This window comes from Trachypithecus francoisi, unplaced genomic scaffold (assembly GCF_009764315.1).
Source record: "Trachypithecus francoisi isolate TF-2019V2 unplaced genomic scaffold, Tfra_2.0 Lachesis_group6, whole genome shotgun sequence".
In the NCBI taxonomy this organism is placed as follows: domain Eukaryota; kingdom Metazoa; phylum Chordata; class Mammalia; order Primates; family Cercopithecidae; genus Trachypithecus; species Trachypithecus francoisi.
The window spans coordinates 79,927,144-79,951,015 of record NW_022681471.1 but is presented as its reverse complement, the minus strand read 5'-3'; the positions used below and the strand labels follow the sequence as shown (position 1 = coordinate 79,951,015).

General features: G+C 40.3%; 1 protein-coding gene across 8 annotated transcripts in view; it reads right to left on the bottom strand.

The window, feature by feature from the left end:
- Positions 1–23,872, bottom strand: part of ARHGEF9 (Cdc42 guanine nucleotide exchange factor 9) — a 163,719-nt gene that overhangs the window by 80,912 nt on the left and 58,935 nt on the right. For all 8 annotated transcript variants that reach the window (XM_033201138.1, XM_033201133.1, XM_033201134.1 and 5 more), the window contains 2 exons: positions 22,749–22,927; positions 4,450–4,641 (listed from right to left, as the gene is read on the bottom strand). In XM_033201138.1, coding sequence (XP_033057029.1) covers positions 4,450–4,641; positions 22,749–22,889 — 333 coding nt within the window. In that variant the 5' untranslated portion in view covers positions 22,890–22,927. The remainder of the gene's footprint in view (positions 1–4,449; positions 4,642–22,748; positions 22,928–23,872) is intronic.

The following is a 23,872-nucleotide window of genomic DNA, read 5'->3' as shown; positions in this document are numbered from 1 at the left end:
CATATCTAGAATATACAAGGAACTCTTACAAATCAGCAAGAAAAAACATAAGAAACTCCATGAAAATGGGCAAAGAATAGGAACAGGGCAAAGAATGTCCAGATGGAATGGACAGGTAGGGCCTATGGCAGGCAGAAGCCCCTGGGCTTGGTGTTTTAGGCTGACTAGATGACTCATATTTTTATCCTAGCATGCTATACAAATATTACTATTTTATACATGTGTTATCATTTTCTATGTGCCAAGATGTAAAGACTATTGGGATGTATTGAGATAGGCAATCTGCAGAAGGGAAAACCCAAATGGCTAATACATTTGAAAACCCTAGGCTTAAGATACCAAATGGAAATGACTTGAAGCTACAGCATGCCTAAAGAAGAATATCTTGATAGTGAAATGGTATGATCACTAATACAGATGAGTGAAGAAAGGTAGGCCAGCTTCTCTGGAGGCATTTGAAGACAGAATGTATTTCATAGGTATCAGATGGCTGAGATTATCTTCCTCAAAAGAAAACAGACAAGACAGCTTTTATAAAGCATCTTTAGCTCTGCTTACTCTTGCCTCAGTTTCCTTGATTGTACTTTGAGTTCTAAGGTTACAAAAGGCAATATCACCAATTGTTGGTCAAGGTGATCTAGAACTAAACTGAAGGTATTTTATACCACTGTCTGGGTTTAGAAAGAAGAATGTAATCTGCAGAGAACTCATTTGAAAAGCTTATGTCTCTTACTGACCTCACTGAATGACTTCAATTAAAAATAACTTTATTTCCCACTTCTTCATTTGTAATATAAGGGTATTGTAACTTAAATGTTTGCAAAGCACTTTCTGCTCCCAGGAGGGAAAAAGAATGTGCTCTAATAAACAGTGTGACTTTTTTTAATATTGAATATAATATTCCCCCTTTCCCCTTCAACAAGTACAAGAGTAGGAAGTGTTTAGAGCTCTCCCATAACCTACAGAAAGAGTGGTTTATGAACACATTCATGCTTGAGTAAGACATGCTTCCAAGGGTACCAAGAAGGAAGAGGCAGAAAATGCAGAAGTAGCCTGGCTCACTATCACAGTTTTTCTCTAGTGAGGGCACATCTACATCTTACAGAACTAGAGAAAAAGTAAGAGCCAGACAGAACTTAAAGAGCTCCTCCAACCTATGCAATTTAGAGATGGGGGACAAGGCCTAGGGTGGAAAAGACTCATCTGAGATTCCCCAGTCAGTTAGTGACCAAGGTAGGTCCTGAACCCAGCACTCCCAATTCTGAGTCTGGTATTCTTTCTGATAAATCATTCGCTCCTCACGGCTTTTGGTTTAAAGATTACACGATCCTGGGCTAAACTACTGTCTTCTGATCCAGCTAGACACAGCTTTCTCCACCTCCCTTTTGATGGCTGTGATTATAGGGTGAGACAAAGAGATAGCTCCCATTTAAATACTTAACTTCAGCACCAATAATCGTTGAAAAATAAGGAACCAGCAAATTGTCAACAGAAGGTTTGATTGGGTTGGCTGGATTGGAAAACTCCTTAAAGCAGGCTCATATCACCCCCCACTTTCTGGAAAGACAAATAACTTCCACTGCTGTCCTGAGTCTGTGTCCCATAGGAAGAGGCCAAGATGTGTGGGAGTTGGGAGAGCCTTCTAAGGACTTCCACTGGGCTAGTACCTAAGAGCTCTGGGAAAATAAATTTGCTTCTTAGAGACTCAATCTATTGATCTAGAAAATAGGAATAACAATAACAACTTTTGTCCTCTTTGAAGATCAGATGACATATGATGTGAATGTACTTTGTCAATCAAAGCAGTACATACATATGAGCAATTATATTTAATTCTGACTTTAAGCAATATTTATCAAGCATCTAGTATGTACCAGGCACTGTGCTGGGGGAATATATCAGTAAATAAATAGATGAAAACCCCTGCCTTTCATGGAAAGTACCTTCCAGTAGAGGAGACAGACAATAAACAAAATATATAAGTTAAATATATAATATGTCAGATAGATAAATGTAACAGAAATAAAGCAGGAAAGAAGCAGAGGTAGTGCAAGGTTACAGGTTTAAATAGAATGCTTAGAGAAGTCTCAAGAAGATATCTGAGCAAAGACTTGAAGGAGTTGAGGATGGGAGCCATGTAAATGTGGGGTGGGGAGGGAAATGCTTTAAGCAGAGGGAAAAACAAGTGCAAAGGCTCTAAGGGAGAAGCATGTTAGTAATGCTGAAGGAAAAGCAAGAGGCCAGTATAGCTGGAGTAGTAAAGAAAGCATAGCAGAAAGGAGCAGGAGGTGAAAGTCATAGAGGCAAGGATGGGTTGACCACACAGGCCCTTGTAAACAATAATAACTTTGGCTTTTACTCAGGTAGAAATGGTGAGCCACTGGAAGGTTCTGAGCAGAGGAGTGATATGACCTGACTTAGATCTTGACAGCATCCCTCAGCTACCAAGTGAAGAATAGATTGTACTTAATTTTATGAAAAACGCTATGACATTATTATATAGGTAGCATTTTGGAGCAATGCTCCTCAAACTTTAATATGTATTATACATCAAATAGTAACTTTTTAAAATGCATACTCTGATTCAGTAAGTCTGGGTTGGAGCCAAAGATTTTGCATTTATAACAAGTTCCCAGGTGATGCAGATGCTGCTCTAAAGTATAACACTTTGAGACAAGAAGTTATGTCCAGGCCTGGCACAGAACAGAATTCCACTAAAAGTTTGCTGAATGAATGAAATGTCAGTGGTTTGATTTTGAATGCCATGTAGCACATTCCAAGGGAGAATTTTTTTTAGCACCAGCCATTGATGTGAAGGGAGAAGGAAGAAAAGAAGGACATCTGGATGGATGGGTGAATAAATTTAAAAAGGGGGCAAAAAAGAAAATTACCTTTTTCCAAATACAACATATGTTATTGCAATATTCCATTTACTTAATTTCCTCAACAAACTTAAGAAACTGTTATAATGAAGCCCATTGGAAAAATAAGAAAATTGAATGTCAGAAGTTAAGGGCTACCTTCAAGCCCATAGGGTTAATTAATGACCAAGTTAGAACATGAAAAACCAGCATTTCATGTCCCCAGACCTCTTGTTCTTTCTACTCTATCTTTCTGCCTCATGACAGGGCAAGGAGTGGGGCAGTGGGAAAAGATAACTTCTAATCTTCCTGAAAGGGGTGAGAAAATGAGTTGAGATAAAGAAAGTTCAGGCACAAAATCCTTGGCCTTGGTGCTTCCAGAGCTATACTGTCCAATGTGGCTGTCATTACAGATATATGGTTACCTAAATTAAAGCTAATTAAATGTAAATATAATTTAAAATTCCATTTCTCAGTCATACCAGCCACATTTTAACTCTTCAAAAGCCACAAATTGTTGGCTCATAGCTACTATATTGTAGAATGCAGACATGGAACATTTTCATCATTGCAGGAAGTTCCATTGGGCAGTACAGATGTAGAGAAATAAGAACTTCGAAAAATGTTAGAGCTGTACTACTGACTCCACAGTGGACCCTAGGCTGGGGGACAGAAAATAGAACCTAACCCCTCCTCTGGAAGGAAGGAGACAAAAAGATTCAATGCAGAATTTTCCCTGAGTCAAGAAAAAAGATATGAGAGTGTGTGTGTGTGTTTAATCCTTTTAAAACACTGCTTTCATTTCCCATTGGTTTTCCCTTCCTGTTCAGTAAACTGCCCTTTAAAAATGCCAACTTGCATCTACTAAGCTTAAGAGAGTACGAGAGTAAAGGCTCTCACCTTCATTTAGGACAGAGAGATGGAAGGAATGCGGTTAGGGAATGTAGAGAGACAGCTCCTGGGGAAAAAAGTGACATACTGAAGGAGCCCAGGTTTATCCATCTAGCCTTCATCTTCTGTAGATTCCTGTCTCCAAGCTCTTTTCTGCTTAAACTTACAACCAGTGTTCTCCAAGTGAGACAGTTAAGACCAGCAGCATCAGCATCACCAGGGATGCTCATTAAACCTAAACATGCTCATGCCTTACCTGAGACTGATAATTCATGATGTGGGGGACAAGAGTGAGAGGGCTGCTTAACAAGCTCCCCCAGAAACTCTGGTACATGTTAAAGTCTGTGAATCACTAGCTTGGCGGGAGATGCATTTTGCTTTAATGAGTGAGGTTAAGCCCTTACATGAGATGGCTATAACTGGATCAGATACCAAGAAGATGAAGGTAGAGACGCAGGGGAGAGAAGGAGGAAGACACAAAGAAATGGTAAAGGGAGAGAGACAATGAATATAAATGAATTAATATTAGAGAGAAAACGTGAGAAACAGAGATTGAGAAACGCTAAGGAAGCAGTTTCACCTCACTGAACAGAATCTGGGAGGCTACGTGCCCTTTCCAACATTTTGGGACTGTCACAGGTGGGGCCCAGGTTGTTGGTTCTTCACGAAGTGCCTCCATATGAACCACCATGGTTACCTCACAAATATCCTTGAGGTGCTTGATGTAGTGACGCTCGGTGCTCATTATCTCATTGATGACGTTGGCCCGCATCTGGTCCCGGTTCTGTAGTGGCCGCCCCAGACAGAGGCAGTCTGAATTGGGGTCCAGGTGTCCATTCTGCACATCGCTGGGCCCCTCCTCCACCTCATCCTCCTGGTTCACCCAGAGCTGTGGATGCAGGCAAAAGAAAAATAATGAGTTAGCTTCCTTCTCTGAGAGGTTTCCAGGCAAGTAAAAAAAGGATAAACTGAACTTCTCAGGTATTCAGGGAACCTTCAATCAGAGATCTCTGCAAGTAGAATTCCAAACCTGGCTCTAGGGTGACTTTTTGCCCTGGGCATGGGTTTAATCTTCTCTAGGTCTCTGGTGACCTATCTGTAAATAGATTGGAGGGATTACATTCATTCATGCTGGAGCATATCTAGGTAGCACAACTGGATTTTTTAAAAGGTTAAGCTATACATCTTGAGTGCCACAGCTGGATTGCTGACAAAACACAGCATTTATGCACCTGCAAGTATAGAGGCCAAAGTTAAATACTAGAATGGGTGTCTTGAAAACAAAGTTCAGTGTTGATTTCTGCGATAGGACATAAAAATAATCATCAAAATTTGACTGTAAAATGCCTTGGACATGCAAAGATCTCTACCTCTTCAAGACTGGGATGGGGATGGGAGAATATTTACCCACCATATACTAGCAATAGCTATTAATTGGCACCAACTATACACCATTCACTGTGCTAAGAGCCTGCAATATACTGTATTCAGCCCTGCTAGATAGGTACCACTACTACTACCATTTCACAGAAGAGGAGACTGAGGCTCAGAGAAGTTAAGTAATCTATTCCAAGTCACACAGGAATCAGAGGAGCTGGGATAGGAGCCAGTCTGTCTGTCTCTAGAACCTATGCTCTTTTTTTTTTTCTTTTTTATTATACTTTAACTTCTAGGGTACATGTGCTCTTAAACACTGCTAGAACCTTTGTGCCCCTGGTTCTAAGGAAGACAGGAAAATAAAAGGAAAGGGCTTGGGCCAAGGTAGACAGACAATTATTAGAATCATCAGAAACTGATGAATTTGGTAACAGTTGAGACTGTTCATTCTAAATCATGAAGGCAGTGGGAAGCTAAAAAAAAAAAAAAAAAAAAAAAAAAAAACCTTTGGGATGGCCGAATGAGATATCTCTGGATCTTCTAGATGACTTTGACGGAAAATCAAGATGGCCCAAGAAGATGGACCTTCCCACCACCCCCCACAGTCCTAGGAATTGGGGAAACCAAGGGGGCAGGAAGCAAAAGAAGGGTGGGCCCACTTGGCAGAGTGACAAAATTTGTCAGGGGTAATAAGCAAAGAGCTTGCCAGTTGTCTCAACAGGTTTAATCAATTCTCCATATTTTCCATATTTTCCTTCCTTAAACCCCAGCTTTTTCCACATTCCAGCCTCAAAAAGCTAAGATCACACAATTTAGATGCATCCCTATTTCTGCCATCAGAAAAGCCTTTTAGTGGGTAATCATTCGGGAGGAAAAGGCTTTGGGATAGAAGGTCGGTAGTTACTTCCCAACTCTGTACATTCTTTCCTCTTTCTTTCTCTCATAGGAGGTGAGGGGGCATGATTACCACTCAGTGAACTTAGAGATGTCACCAGCATATATCTCACTAAATTGTCACAGGCCAAAGTAAATAGAGCTCACTCTGTTTTTATGTATTTTGTATACACAGCCAAATTTGCAAAATGTATCTCTATCCAAAACCTATCACCCTCTGCAAGTGCTCCATTATAAATCTCTTTCCAGCTTCTAAAAGTTCGGCTTTGTGTCTTCAGTATGCTAACAGCTGTCCTTTAATGCAATCAACAGGCAATATGAGAGATAATTATTCAAAAGAATGAACCTGGGCAAAAAAAAAGGTGATTTAAGGCACTGAAACAAACATCTCATATACATGATGCTGTCTACTTATAACAATGAAAACCTCACCCTCTTAATAATCCATTAGCTTTTCCTTGCTTCTCACAAAGCAAGCTAAGTCCTGCTATGGAAAGGGTAACATAGGCAGGCCTTTAAAGAATAAGAATCATTTATTTTCTTCTTAGAAGTTTAAGAAAAGTCAGGTCCAAATGTTGGCTTTTGGATAGCTGGAATAAGATGAAAATTTTGAACAATTCTAGTGGGAAGGAAGACAGGATATGAAGGAAGGGGGAGCAGATGTAAAGGCAGAAACAGAACCACATTTAGGTTCAAGCTATACACCATGACACTGTCGTTCCAAATAACAATGAGAAAAGACGAAGGCAACTACAGCCAAGTGAAAACAGATTCCTTATAAAGAATTTGGTAGAGAAGTCCCTTCTGGTTATAACTAAAGGCCTGTGTAGCAGGGTCCTTCATAAGGAGCTTCGGAGAAGACATCTTCATCTACTCTACTGCAACAACCCCAGAAGCCCATTCCTTAGGTTAAGATGCTGCTTTCACCACAAAGAACTACTAACAGATTCATTCATTCATTAAATCTATGCCAAGTGCCGATAATGTGCCAGATATTAGGGATACAACAGCAAATAAAAAAGACAGAAATCACTGCCCTTTATAGAGCTGACATTTGAGGGAAGATGTTTCTTAGCCTAGAACAAGGTGGCACATAAGGCCTAACTGTTTTTCTCCTGATCCCAGGTTCCCACAAAACATCCCCTGGGCCTAATGATAAGACTTTTTGGTCTAACCTCTAAGTTCTCTGCTCTTGAGAGCTTCCTGTTCTGTGTAGAGGAAGGTCTTTGTCTGCATGTATGTCAGAGTGCATTGACACAGGTCAGCCCATAAGCTTATCTGCCCTGGTTGAAATATCAGACAAGAGAGCCTTTATCAACCCTGACCAACAATCTGTGAAGGCTAATGTGTACCTTTTCTTCATTAATGCTGCAATTAGCACATATAGATGCCTGGGTGACAAGTAAGAAGATGGACAATGCCTAGAACCTGCCAGGTTGAAAGGCTGTCCTGGAAGTCCTCTTAGAGTACTTAAAGGCTGGTTTCCCCAGCCTTCACTGAACTCTGAAGCAAGGCTGATTAATGCAGTTCAATTTAACAAATACTTAACTTTGGACCTATTCTGTGCCTAACCACTAACTGTGAAGGACATGCAGATGAGCAAGACAACTTACTCCTCCCTCCTCCTCCTAAACCATGGAGTGCTTTCCAAATTGAAGACAATCTCTGGTCTTTATTGCTCCCTTTTCTATTTTCACTGTCATTGCTCTCATATGTTTATACCTGAACAAGTCCCTGGGTGATCCTCTAGCTTTTACCCTTCCCACATACCACTATTAGACTAATTTCCTTGACTATCACATTGATTGGCTAATCCCATAAACCCAAAATCCTTAATAGCTCTCCACTGATTATAAAGCAAGTCCAAATCCCTCACCCTGACATTCAAACATTACCATAATTTGACTCCAATCTGTATTTCCACTCTTACTTCCTACTACTTCCTTCAGGAGTATTGGGCTCCTCCCAGACTGGTCTATTTTCCGTCCACAAATATTCCCATCTATGTCCTTTAATCCCATGCTCAAACACAGAAATACTATAGTCCAAAGGCTTTCAAAAACTTCAGCAACAGTAATCCATCCTCTCAATTTCGTAATAAAGAAACTGATGCCCACAGAGACAGCCAAGGAGTCAGCAATATACCCACATCTTTAATATGCATTTTAATTTTGAGCCTTCCATTTTTTTCCATTTTTAAAATTACACGTTATACAAGAACACATTTGCCTTGCAAAAAGTTAAAATAGAAAAAAATAGATTAAAATTATTATAATCATGGATGAAAGAAGAAATATTACTACCAGTCCTACAGAAATAAGAATTAAAGGGAATATTATGAACAATTGTATGCCAATAAATTACATAACCTGATGACATGGACAAAATCCTAGAAAGGCACGAGCTACAGAAACTGACTCAAGAAGAAACAGAAAATCTGAGAAGACCTATAACAAGAAAAAGATTTAATGAATAATTTCATGCAATCCTGAAAACTTCCCACATGGGGAAAAAACAAAACAAAACAAAACCTCAGGACTAGATGGCTTCACTGGTGAATTCTACCAAACATTTAAAAAATAACTAACATCAATCTTTTACAAACCTTCTAAATAACAGAAATATAGAAATCCTCAATAAAATACTAGCAAACCAAATCCAGCAACATATTAAAAACCAATTGTCCACCTTACCAGATGTGATTCCAGGAATGGAAGGTTGCTTCACGTATGAAAATCAGTCCACGTAAGTCCACACACCATATTAGTGAAGTAAGGTTACAACATCCCAGATGATCATCTCAACAGGCACAGAAAAAGCATTTGCAAAATCCAACACCTTTTCATGATTAGAAACAAAAATACTAAACAAACTAGAAATAGAAGGGAATTTTTCTCCAAATAATAATGAACATTTATAAAAATTCCATAGTTAATATCATATTTAATGGTGAAAGACTGAAGGCTTTCATCCTACAATCAAGAACAAGACAAGGATATTCCCTTTCATCACTTCTATTCAACCTCATACTGAAGGTTCTAGCCAGAGCAATTGCACAAGAAAAAGAAATAAAAGACATTGCATCAGAAAGAAGTAAAACTATCTCTAGTCACAGATTATATAATGTGATATACAGGAAATCATACGGAATCCCCCAAAAAATAAACCTGTCATAATGAATAAATAAGTTCAGCAATGTTACAGGATATAAAAATAAATTATGTTTCTATACACTAGTAATGAACAATCTGAGAGTTAAATTAAGAAAATAATAACATTTAAATAGGAACAGAAAGAATACACAGGAATAAATTTAACAAAAGAAGTGCAATCTTATACAATGAAAACTGCAAAGCATTACTGAAAGAAAGCAAAGAAGAACTAAATAGAAAAACCTCTCTTATTCATGGATTGGAAGATTAATGGTGCTAATATAGCAATACTCCTCAGATTAATTCAGATTCAACACAATACCTATCAAAGTCTCACCTGGTGTCTGTGGAAAACTGAAAAACTGGTATTAAAACTGATATGGAATTTCAAGGGACCCAGGATAACCAAAACAATTTTGAAAAAGGAGAATAAAGTTGGAGGACTCATATTTTCTGATTTCAAAACTTACTACAAACCTACAATAATCAAGAGAATGGGGGACTGGCACAAGAATAGATATAAAGATCAATGAAATAAAACCAGGAGTCCAGAAATATATCCTACATTCATGCTGAACTGATATTTTTCAAAGGTGCCAAGATTATTCAAGGGGGAAAATATAGTTTTTTCAACAAATGGTGCTGGTACAACTGGATATCCACATGAAAGAGAATGAACTTTGGCTCCTACTTCACACTATACGCAAAAATTAAATCAAAATGGATGAAATATCTGAATGGAATCAGATTATAAAAGTCATCAAAGAAAACATAGAGGAAAATCTGTAACCTTAGACAATAGTTTCTTAGATATAACACCTAGAACACAAACAACCAAGCAAAAATAAAGTGGACTTCATCAAAATTAAAAACTTTGTGGTACAAATGATACCATCAATAAAGTGAAAAGACAACCTAGTAATGGGAAAAATATTTGCATATCATATATCTGATAAAGATGTAGTATTCAGAATATATGTAACTTAACAATAAAGTAACAGCCCGCTTAAAAATGGGCAAAATATGTGAATAGACATTTCTCCAAAGAAGACATATGAATGGCCAATAAATATATGAAAAGATGCTCAATATCATTAGCCATCTGAGAAATGCAAACCAAAACCATAAAAAGATACCACTTCACACTTCCTAGAATGGCTATAATAATTTAAAAGGTCAATAACAAGTATTGATGAGCATGTGGACAAATTGGAACTCTCACGCACTGCCGGCAGGAATGTAAAATGGTATAGCTGCTGTGGAAAACATTTTGGCAGTACCTCAAAAAGTTAAGCATATAGTTACCATATGATACAACAATTCCACTCCTAGGTACATACTCAAGAGAAATAAAAACACACGCTCACACAAATTCTTGTACACAAATGTTCATAGTAGAATTATACATAACAACCAAAAGTAGAAACAACCCAAAAGTTCATTAATTGATGAATGGATAAACCAAATATGGCATACTTATATAATAGAATACTATTATTATTGGAAAATTGCTAAGAAAGTACAATTTTAAATGTTCTCACTACAAAAAATGATAAGTATACAAGGTGACGATATGTTAGTTTAATCGTTCCACAATGTGTATACATATATATATATATATATATATCTCAAAACATCACGTCCCTCAAATACAGTTTTATCTATTAAAAATGATTTTTAAAATATGTTCCAGAATTAGACAATGGTGATGGTTATACAGCTTTGTGAATATACTAAAACCACTAAACTGTCTACTTTAAAATGGTAAATTTTATGGTATGGAAATTATATTTCTATAAAAATAGATACATAAAAAGCTGAAACTGTCTAGATAAGGTGAAATTTCCCCTGACTGTTCCCCATCCTAACCATATTCTACCTCTCCTGAGGAAACCATGGTTATGGATTTTCTGTGAACTCCTTGTCAACCTTTCTCCTTGCATTTATATACCTATATGTATATTCCAACAGACTCACCATTGTTCCATATGATAAAGTGATGATTACCTAGCCCTTGGTACACCCTCTTCAACATCTTTAGTAGCCCCTCCCTGCAAATGGATCAATAGTTCTAAAAGAAAACTACCATAATATCCAGTCAGTAATTCCTTCATAAAGTCAATAAAAGCCCAAGGAGTGTCTTAGAAAGCCAGCCGGTCCCTGTCTCCAGCAGTGTAACATTTCTAAGAAGAGAATGGGTAAGTGGTATTGTCTAAATCTCACCTTGATATTTTCAAAGGCCAAATCTAGTCAACAAGAGAGGAGTAAAAAGCAAGACATCCTTTGAGAAGGTGATGGGTTATTATTGCCAGTCTCATTGAACAATAGACTCTCAGAGCTATAGAATCAGTTTATAAAGGAAATGGAAGGGGGACTAGTCCATGCCACCCCTTGCTCCCCAATCAATACATAAACTCCCTTGATAACATACCCTGCCAGCAATTGCACAGCCTATAAGCTTGAACACAACGAGTGATGAGGAGACCAGTGTCTCCCAAGGCAGCCCTTTCCTTTTTAAGATAATTCTAATCATGAGCTCTGTCTCTGTCTGAATAAAGTTGCCAGCCAAAAATCTCAGCAAATACTACAAAAGGTCAAAACACAGATAAAGGAGAGAGTTTGGAGGGAACGTGAACTCTTCCATAACAAAGGTCACCAAAAGGCCTTTTCTCTGCCACCACAGTGAAGCAATGGCGAGGTGTGGATACAAAGGTGAATGTGAGGGACTGAGAGGAACCTGGTTAGTTGCAAGCAGAGCTCCCACTTCACACACACACACACACACACACACACACACACACACACCCTGTTTTAGGGCCCCAGTCTCAGCTTTCAGGAGGATCAGAAGTGCTTAGGGATCCCTGAATGTGCATGCCAGGAAGCACCTAGCATTCCTGCCTGGCACAAAGACAATCAGCATGGTATGTACAGTCAGGCACAGAAACTACTCCTCTACCCCTCAAGGGAAGATTTAATAACTGTCACTAATTATATCAAGGATCATAATAAGAAGGCTGCTAACAAATTGTTCTCCTCTCCAGCACCGACACAATGAGAAATAAGGAGCTTCAACCAGAGCAATGAAAATTTTTGTTATATAACAGGCAAAAAGAGAAAAAGAAAAGACCTGTGTGAATATCCTGTTTTTGCATTCATGGCTTTCCATCAGCACATTAAAATGGGTCCGACCCACCGAGCTTCACTGCTCTTCAACACAGACGTGTGACCTCAGGCAAGCTACCCTTTCCATTCATTCCAACACATTCTGTTTATTTACACCTCTGTACCTAGTATCCTTCTAATGCCTGCCCCCTACTCCCTTTTCAGGAAGGCCTTCCCTACTCTTTTCTATCATTTTTCTTTTGTCCCTGGCTTCTCTGAAAACCTAGTTCAAGAACAGTGCCTTCCCACAGACTCTCTTACTTGGACTTCAAAACAGCCCTGTAAGGCAGGCAAGCAAACCTTTTTCTTTACATTTCCCAGATGAGAAATCCAAGGCCAGATAGGGGGATGCATCAAAGTGGCAGTCAGGATTGAAGCAAAGTCTCCGGACTCTTAGGCCAAAATTAGGAGAGACAGTCTATGACAGTGTTTGTAAAGGGTGAAGACTCAGGAGACTGATTTCAAATCCTGGCTCTACACCTGCCTCGGAGTAACACAGAGTAAGCCACTTTAACTTTTCTGATCCTCAGTTTCCTTATCTCTGAAATAGAATAATATCTATCTATCTCACGGGGCTGTTGTGAGGATTAAACAAGGTAATGCATGTAAAAAAGTTTCTAGCACTGAGTCAAATATTAGCTGTTCTTGTTATTATCCCCTAGGTTGGCATCATCTGCCCCTAGAACAATGAAGCAACATATGAGAAACACTGTCCTTTCTAGCCAGGGAAGAGTTTTAGGAAGTACGTTTGTAATTGCCTTCACAATTGTACCAAATTTCTTATATTCCAAATGCCACCTCCTTGACAACCAGACTCAAAAACCCTTCCCAACGAATGGAGACTTACTTAGTCGAGGCTGGAGGTATTGATGATTTCTGCCCATGACAAGGCTTTTTAAGGTGAAAACTCAAGCTAGAACGGGGGTGGACTGGAATGTAGGGAAACCCTTCACAGATAACGTAGCTTCCTTCCCAGTCAAGAAAACTTCCTTCCCAGTCAAGAAAATGAATCGAATCCCTTCCCTAACTATGAACTACACTCCACTCTACCTCTAAGTCTTCTTCTTTCATTGGTTTTCATGGAATTATCCTGCTTAGACTTTGATAGAATTTAGGTTAATTAGTTAAGTGGCCACAAAAGGAGTGTTCTGCCAGGACCTTTAGAAGTTCATTTCTTCTGTATTTCCTTTGATTTGCTTTCTGTTTGAGCTAAAATAAAGAGAAGGCTTCTATTTAAGCTATTCAGATATGGAAGTACTGATTTCATGATGAAAGCCACACTAGGGAGAATGCTGAAATCAAGCCAACCTGAGTTACTCATCCCCCAGAAAGCTTGCAATTCTTTGACAGACATTTAGAAAAAAAAAAAAAAAAAAGGGGAAAAAAAAAAAACAAAAACACCTCAGCATGGTGGATGTGGCAAAACACTGGCTTTGGAGTTGGAATGCGATCTTGTTTGGCCTATGCCATTTACTAGCGAGTTAAAGACAAGTCTGGCAGGGCCTCATTTACTTTCTGATCCTCCAGGATAGTACTAATGCCCTAGATGGCACCTGTTCCCTATTGAGGCTTTTCCCGCTACATCTATCTTATGTTTTTTACTCCTTTCAGCCTGTATCCAGGCTGATGTAGTCTCCTACAGCTACTGAAGTCATATGCCTCTTCCCGACCTCAGTTCTCATGAATCTAATCCCTTCCCTAACTATCCTCTACTTTCTACTTGCTAACATTTGTACAAAATATTATACCATCTAGAGACTGAGAGGAGAGAGGAATGAGGTGTGAGTGCTAATGAGTATGGAGTTCTTTTTGTGGTGATAAAAAAGTTCTGGAACTAGATAGTGGTGATGGTAGTACAACATTGCAAATGCATTGAATTGTATACCTTAAAATGATTGAAATGGGGAAGCTGATGTTATGTTTATTTTACCTCAACTAAAAAAAGATTAGCTGGGGTGGTGGCTCACGCCTATAATCCCAGCACTTTGGGAGGCTGAGGCAGATGGATTGTTTGAGTCTAGGAGTTCGAGATCAGCCTGAGCAAAATGGTGAAATCCTGCATCTACAAAAAAAATACAAAAATGAGCTGGGTGTGGCGGCGGGTGCCTGTAGTCCCAGCTACTCAGGAGGCTGAGGTGGGAGAATTGCCTGGGCCCAGGAGTTTGGGGCTACAGCGAGCCATGATCACGCCACTACACGTCTAGCTTGGGCAAAAGCGTAAGATCCTGTCTCAAAGAAAAAAAAAAAAAAGAAATTATGGAGAATGGGCTAGAAAAGTTCTTAGAGTATATCTGTTCCAACCCCTCCACCTTTCAGAGGAGCAAAGTGGGATTTGGCAAAGGGAAAGAACTTTACTAAAGTAACAGAGCTTAGGCAAATAACCTCCCTTATGCATAAGTTTTCATATCTACTATCAGACTCTTGCAAGATGGGCTGAAGTTCTAGAGTACCTCTGTATCTTCTCAGTAGTCATTTGATGATCATCTGTTGGGTGAATGAATTTTTATTAAGTCCTTAATTCTACAAATTAAGAAACCATTTTCACTGTATACTCCCTGCCTCTGGATACCTGGTCACCATGCTTTACCTGCTTATTGAAGCACACCAAACAACCTGATGCTGGACCAAGTAATACCAGTCACTTGTCATGACAACAAAGCCACCCTCTTTCTGCTGCCTACTGATGTACACTCTACCTACTGTGCTGGACTTTCTCCCAATATTTTCACTTGGGAGGGTCCTTACCCACTGCACACTCTCAGCCTATCCCAACCCACAAGGGAAAGTGAACTTCTAGGATCTGCCCCAAATTCAAGTTCATGTGTTGTACTGTTTTTCAGGGCTACTGCTGGCCCCGTCCCATATATAGCATCTTTATTAAATGTACCCTTAACAGTAAGCTATGCTTACTTTATAAGTAACTAAATGTGGGAATGAGTCCATCCCACACATGGCATTCAGGGCCAAGCTCTACTGAGCAGCAATGTCAATAACTGTACTACCTTAATAAGCTTATCAAAACAAAGAGTTGGACCAATGGGCAGAATTTGCAGGTCTATTATTACGGCTCTTTTCCCCAGGACATCTTAAAAAGAAGGTTTTCAATCCTTTCTTGGGTTCCTACATATAACACAGTGTTCCACCATTTATTTGTTCATAAATGGAGGCTAACTGCTGATGTATGGCCCTAGTAACATTATTATCCCTGTTGGTAGAGGTCAGAACAGCCAAGATAGAACATTGTCCAATTACATGTTCAGCAAGGTCATTAGTTGTAATACCATTCCTATTAGTCTTGAAAGCCTGGCAGTGTCAGCATGTCCAGGCTTCCATATAGCCCATGTACTCATATAAGTGGCTGAATGGAGTGGGCCTTGCATGCCCAGATGGCCCCAGTCTAGCCACTCACACATAGCAGCAACGAGAAGCTGATTCATCCAAATAATGGTTAAAAGATGAAAGCTCAGAAGCCTGGAGGACAGGAGAGGCTTGGCTGACCTGGTCTTAGGTTTCAGATCTCTGACGGGCTGCAGACAGAGTGGAGAGTCAGTATATTCCCAGAGGGTTTGAGAGAGGAGCAGGGAGAAATGAGGACATTATTTCTACCATTTACATTAAGAGTTTGCTGCAAGTATTACCAGTATTATTATTGAGTGTTTCCTATGTGTCAGACCCCATTGTCAGTGCTCTTCCTGTATTTTGTTTAGTTCTCCCGACAACTTAACTAGGTAGGTGCTGTTATATCCTCAATTTAATGATGAGATCACTGAAGCACATAATAGCCACTTTGCTAATAAATGGAAAGACTCTGATTCTAATCCAGAAAGATTATCTCCAGAGCCAGTTCTCTTGGACATTTACACCCTTGCCATGAGTAGAAGCTCCAGAAAGATAGATTCTAGCTCAACATAGGGACAGACTATTTCAGATCTGTCCCGAGGTATAACTGGTGGCCTGAAGAGGTAGGGAGCTATCTGTCAGTTTTCACTTCTGAAAACTAAAAAAAAGATACCCACCCTCTTCTGAGTACTGTTTCCCTAGTGACCCTCTAATATAGAGGACAACAGACCTCTCAAGATGCCAGATACCCTTAGCACTTGTCTAGACCACTCCAGGAGGTGGCTGTTGCTAAGCGCTAGACAGTCACTTTTGTTCAGGACTCAGCAAATACTGGTGAGAAGATATTAATAGCACTAGAGCCGTATAAAGATAAGCGGTTTCACTCTTACTCATAATGATAAATATACTGATGAAAAAAGAAAAAAGATATATACAAGTATGATGATTTTCCAAAAATTTTGTACCTTACAAAGAGCCACAGAAACAGACCTCATCTCCAGGTACTCAGTCATGGTCCTCCTCTCAAGTCATCACACTACCAAGGCAGTATACACATGATGCTAGGAAGGCCTAAGCTGATCCCCAAATGAACCTGGGGGGTTGATTACACAGAGTGAAACAGGTGCCAGGCCCAAGATCATAGCCTCAACTCAGGCAGCCAACCAGGTTACAAATCTGTGCTATGGGTCAAAAATAGGGCCTTGGAAAGCCCCAAAGCCAATAAAACAATTCAGAATGTCTCCTACTGGTGCCAACTCTTAAATACCATCTTCCTATTGCAAAAAGCAACATATTTCAAGAAATTGGCTCACACTACAGCATAAGGGCTAGTAGCTGGAAATAACACAGTAAGTCAAGCTTGGTTTACAGATGTTGGCCAGGTTCTCAAAAACCCAGAGTAATTTTAGCTCTGGTCCTGCCTGGAGGCTGAGGGATAGGCTATATGACTCTCAAGGTTGCTTTCAACATGGGATTTCTATGAGGGTGACCTGTGCTACCTAATTTGGAGGAATCATCTGGGTGATGCAACAGCTACATTTAAGGATCTCTCTGAGCTGAAGAGGTCTCCATATTAAAAGAAAAAAATAAAAAACCTCCAATTAGCCAAATGATGTACTAGATGATGTAATCCAAAAAATGTGCATAGTGAGAAGCCATTAAGATGGATTATGTGAATGCAAATTAGTTCTAATAATGCCATTTGAAATTCTAGTACAGGAGAGAGAAATTGCCATAATCCAGGGAGAAAGACTCTCCCTGCTAATGTCAGCCTAAACTCACAACCTATAATGTGCTACCTCTAGGGCCACAAGCAAGACCTTCTACATAAATGATATAAATGTTTAAGACTAGAGACTTATGAACACTTTGAAGCTTGAATGGATAAACAAGGGTTGGTATATTGAAACTCCTCTAAAGAAAGCAAAAACACTATTGCCTTTAGTCTGGAATGGAAGGTAAGTCCTCAAGTGTTAACAGTCTTGTTAGCAGCCCAAGCCTGCCCTTTCCTGATTGTGCTGTAGGCCAGAAAGCATAGGATTAGGATTCAGAAGGGGATAACATCACTAAAAGTGGTGGAGCAGGGCACACAAAGAATCAGTTCTTCCACTAAAACAACCTTAAACTGGCAATGAATGACAGAACCCATTGTTTTAGAACTCTAGAATCTAATCCAAAACTTGCAGCAACTTACAGGGGACTGCGTAATGCAGAAAAGGGCAGCAAAAATTCGGTAATAGAGCATTGAAGCACTTTTGCTTATCCCCTTACCATCCCCCATTCCCCAGTGGCTGAAGTGACAGTGGTCCACATTCCTGGTGTGGCTTTCTGGTGCCAGGAGATAATGAACTTGTTCTTTACAATATTGTAGCTGTTCCTTTTGACCTGTTTGGCACTAGGGACTAGCACAGAGGTTGACCTCTGGCTGGAGAGGCTTTCCAGGCTGTGGCTGCCTTTGTTGAAAGATTTAAAGACATACACTGCTCATGCCCACTTGGGACAAGGGATTGTGGACAGGACAAACAGCAAACAGATGCAATAGCACAAGAAGGAGGAAGCTAAAAACGAAGTTTCTGTGGGAAAAGGAAGTTTCTTTGGGGAATAAACGCCACTATGCATACCAGGGAAGTCACACTGTAACATGCATGCCCAGGACCAGACGCATGGTCAGAAAAAACCTCAGAGGACCATAGGCTTGTATTTCTGGAGGATGTGTGATCTACATACAAACAGGAGGAGAAGGCTGAGACAGAAGAGTTGATGACCTGGCACAGTCTCAAGTGAGTACTCCAGCTCAGGATCAAGCTGCAAAAACCAGGAAAGTAGTATTGTTTTTTCTTCTTGGCTCCAGATGTTTAAGGAAATGTCAGGTTATTGGCTGACCAATGAGATAAAATAACAGAGACTTCAGCAACCATATATAACAAGAATACAGTCTTGCAAAAATAGTTGGAAAAAGTCACTAAACAAATGGACAACTGCAACCCTCAACAATCAACAGTAGCAAACCCTGGGGAGAGAAGAAAATCTGATTTCTAGAGTTACCACATTATAATATTCAAAATGCCAAGTTTTCAACAAAAAATTACGAGATTTACAAGAAAACAGGAACATATGACCTATTCACAGGAAAAAATAATTTGGCAGAAAACATACCAAAGGAAGCCAAGACATTAAACTTATTAGACAAAGACTGTCTAGTAAAGTTGTCTTAAGATTCAGGAGGCCTGGGTTCAAGTCCTGGCTTTGCCACTAGTTCCCTACAAGAGAAAGCAAGTTATTTCCATTTTCTGGGCCCATGTCTCCTCAGTATTTATACAATGTGGAGGTAGGGTGACTAATGGCAACAAGCTGGGTCCTTGGGAGATAATTTATCCTACAGATGTTTCTGTTTGACTCTCACTGTGCTTCTTTAAAAATATGAATTACTCGTTAACATTTTTTAAATATAAAGAGTTTTACATAAAAATCCAATTCTGGCTTTTCTTGAAATACTAGAAGATCTAGCCCCTCTGGGCTTTCCTCTACACTATACCCCACTCTAATGATGGGAAACATCCAAGTCACTTTTGCTGTCTTTAGATGGGGCATGGATTTCCCAATTGGACGCAGGCGCCCACTTACCCCTTGTCTCAATTTGCTTCACTCACATAATTGGCCCCTGTAAGCATCTAAGTTGGCCACTCTTGGCTAAGATGGGTCTTTCTAGTTCTAAATCTACAGTGAATCTAGGGTTTCATAAAGGTGAAAAGCTTTTCCCAAGTATCTCTTTTTGCAGCCAAAATGAGACAAAATACAAATAAAAGTGAGGTCACACTCTGGAACAATGGGCTTTCCTTTGAAAAGTTGGGTTTCCTTATTTGGTCTGTAGAAAACCAACAAATGATGGTAATGACTGGCTTAGATCATCCTTTCATTTCCATACTTCCAAGCAGGCCAGAAACCAGAGAAATAAATAATTTGAAAGAACAAGAAAAGTATATATCCAGCTCCTGATAACACCTCAGCAAGCTCTTTACTTTCTGACCAAACCCGTGCCTTGTCACATGAGCCCATCAGTAACAGGTTGTAATGTGTCCTGTTCACAACCTACCCTTAATTAGGCAGCAAGCTCTCCTCAGGCCATGGCCCAAAGTCAGAAAAAAAAAAGGCTCCTTTTATGCACGGTGACAAAGGAAAAGAGCCTGAATGACTGAAGTTAGGGCCTATTAGACAAAAGGAGGCCCCCACAGACATGGGACTTGCTACTTAGAGACACAATCATATCCTAGCAGTTTACCCTTAGCTCCTAGCAGGGAAACAGCTGAAGATGTCAACAACTAGATATGAGGACTGATGTTCAGCAAGTTTAATTCATTTAACCTTACCTACTATTGGGAAGGTATATCAGCTCCTACATTGCTCTTGTGAAGCCATGTCCCCAGTACAGAAAGGAAAGAACCTGAGCACATGTGTACACACACACACACGCACATACAAGTATGAAATTCTGAACAACAGAGGAGACAGACGTGAATAGGTTGAAGACACATATACCTGGTAAATTCCTGTACAGTGGCCAAATGGTATCATAATTCGTATTTACAAGTATCCAGCATATCATAGGTAACAAAGCATTTTTACAAGACGGAATTGTCCCCATTTTACAAGGAAGAAAACTGATATTTGAAGATGCATAGGAAGCTGCTCAAGTTGCATTTCTAATAATAGAACTGAGGCAAGAATCTGGGTTTCCCAGACTGCAGGTTGGATTTTAATGTGTAACAACAGGTAGGGCTAACTTGAACAGAACCACAATAAACACCTTGATTATCCATCCTAGGGATCAAATGTCAGCAATGTGACTTCCAGGTAGGGAATGAAGATACCGCACCATGTCAGTCACCAATTTAGTCAAATGATCTTATTTTACTAGCCTGGAGCCTGGGTATTAGTGTTTTTGTTTGTCTGGGTTCTTCTTGTTGTTTTTGTGTTACTGAAGTGATTCTGTTGTATAGCCAGGGTTGAGAATCACCTGGGTTAGACTCTATACCAAGTGGCTGCTGGGGCTGTGTTCCTGTAGGAACACTCCTCCTGGCCTCGGACTTAGGGACATTAATGGCGCTCATTGATATTCTGAAGTCTGGTTCTGTCATTTGATTCCCTGAGCAATCCTGGCTTGCTCAATCATTTCCCCCATCCTTGGATTTACTATTTATTATAAAAGTGACATTTCCCTGAAAATGAAATGCATTTGGATTTGGGTGACATCATCATTGTGTACAGTTTAATCCTTCTTTTAAAGAGGGAGGTCTGTAAGCACAAGACATACTAGCTGTATGCATACACGGCCTCACATTAGTCCTGAAGGTCTGTGGTTATTGATATGCTTTTTCTGACTATCCCTGGGACTGATTCATTAACCAGCAAAGATGAGCTGGGACACAGATGGCATTTGCAGACTCTGACAGATGAGAAGAAAAGATTGGATATTTCATTAGAAGATTCTCATGATAGAAGGGAATAAGGTAATTTTGTCCATTCCTCTGCTTCTAGGCAGTGCCCTCATCTAAACTGTCCCAACCAGGTAAACGATGCTTTCTGGATTTTTTGCCTTGAGGAAGGAGGCCTCTATCAACCTCGAGGGAAGCCTTGATATATGGACCTTCTTGGAGCTAAGAAGGTGGTGGTGATTATTATAATTATGGCAAAACAAGTTACCATTAGCTAAGTTCCTAATATCTGTCTAGCACTGTGCTAGACACCTTATTGGCATGTATGATCTAATTCCTTACAAAAAGTCTGTTATCCCTATTTTTCAGATGAGGAAATCAGGGCTCAGGGAAGTTAAAAATATTACCAAAAGCTATAGAGTCAGAAGGTAGTAAAACTGTATCTCAAGTTTTCTAACTCCAAATGCCCTCTTCCTTTCTTTATATCACATTGCCATGATTCTAATGTTAAGGCCCTTCAACCTCTAGGAGCCCTAGAGCTAGCCCTTCTGATCTTTTGTTTGGAGTCTAGAAGACTTCAGCCTAATTTTACAGGAGAAACTAACAAAATGTGATAGGCTGTAGTAAGGACGGTTATAACACACCCTCATGTGGCTTCAGTACTTGTCTTGCCACAAAGCAGTTTTTGCATGTTTTATCTCATTCACTGTGACATGCCCTGGCATTAAAGAACTGTCAAGACCATTGTGCAGATGAGGAAAATCAGAGCTCAAAATAGTCAAACAACTGATTTCAGCTCACAATTCCAAGAAAGAATAAGAGCTGAGACACCTAACCAATGTTCTTCCCCCATAGCACCCTGAGGTCATAAGCACATTGGGATCACTTCCTTTAGAGTAACCCAGAAAAAGCAAAAGCTGCTGAGAAATTCCTCCCAAGAGCCTGTCTGTTAAGGGCCAGATTCTTCATGGTACAATGTCAAAGAGGCAGAAGGCTTGCAAGACCTTACATGCCACTTGCTTCCCACCCCCGGCACATTTAGATCCCAGCCACTTGATTCTTTTGAAAAAAGTAAAATCTGATATCAGTAAGCTCCAGTTCCTGGGGGCCGGGGAGCTCACACTCTTATATTAACATCTGAACACACAGTGACAATACACAGGGGTGTGAGAGGCAATGAAGTAGACAGGAAGGAGAGGAGGAGAAGAGCAGAGGAGCAAGAGAAGGAGATGGGAAGAAACTACGAGAAGAAAGGATAAAAAAGATGAGAAATAGAAAGTAGAAAAAAAGAGAGATAAGAAAGACAAAAGTTCACAGCAATATAGGGTTAAAAAGTTATTCAAAAACCACCAAGGCCAACCCCAAAAGAGGAAACCAAGACCAGACAAGGTAAGTGATTTGTACAAAGGTGGGAGGTGGTGGGGTGGGGGTGTTAAACAAGAGACAAAGGAAAAGACTAAAAATTAAAAGGGCACAGATTAAAGGAAGCCCAGGTTCTCTGTATGAGACAATTTAAAAAAAGGAAAAAAATATGAGAAAAGCCACCAGGAGAGAAATAAACAGGAAAACAGGCTGGTGAAGGGGAAGCCAGGTACAGGCAGCCAAGGAAATAGGAGAGGAGAGTGAAGACTGACACTCACCCTCACAAAGCTGGCAGGAAACCATCCCTCCTCATCGTCGATCTGGCCCCACCACCAATCCTTGTTGGAAGCATCCAAGACTTTGATGACGTCGCCAGCTTTAAATGCCAACTCCCGGTGGCCATGGTGACGTGATCCCATACTGCCTCAGCACTAACGATGGAATCTCCAGTGATCAGCTTAGGAGACAAAATGAGAATGTGTTCAGTCCACACAGCTACCTTGCTTGCCCCTTCCCCCACCCACAGAGCTCTACTACTTATAGAAAAACTCATATACTCAAGTGGTGAGAGATAGGGGTGGGGGATGGCACTGGAACAAGTTCCATTGGACCACAAGACAAACAATACTGTCAACTCTCTGTTAGTCAGTGCATGGAATGACCCAGAATATGAATATGTACTACATATGCCTCATGCTTTTTATCCCTAATCATGAACTCCTCCTACGCAGAACAAAGAAAGCTCCAGTCCATCTCTCCTTGGTGGTTCAAGGCAGCTCTGGGTCAGGAATGGGTGGAGAGGCTGAAAACAATGGCTAAAATGAGAATCAAGCTTATTTGCTTTCAATTCCCTGTGCTCCTCCCCCTTTCCTCCTCCTCCTTGGAACTGACCAACTGAGAGTTGGTGGTACATTATTTAACCCCACTATGCCCCTCCTCCCGGGGGAAGAGACCATAACATTCCTCAGGCATAATGGACCCCAGTCCTGCAGCCTCCTCCTCTCACTCACACATGATGCCATCCAGAGAGGTCATGGGTAGGAAAGAATATGGCTTTCTGTGATGCCTTGCACCAAGAAACTCAACTTTAGCACAGATTCTCTCAGTGGTTTGTACAACCATTCTGTGAGACACAGTAGGGGGAGAGGTCTGGGATGACTTCTGCATTTGATGGATGGCAAAACTGAACAAGGAAGTGAACAGATGAGCTGGAGATCACCCAGCAAGGCAGGACCTGTGCATGGAATGGACCCTAACCCGGCTCACCAGACTTCATGGCTAGCAGGACTGGGCTCCACACAAGAGCAGGCAGACATCTATTCCACTGCCGTACGAGCAAACACACATTCATGAAACTCATCTAAGCACGGTGATAGGGATGGGGTAAGGGTGGGGAGGTAGT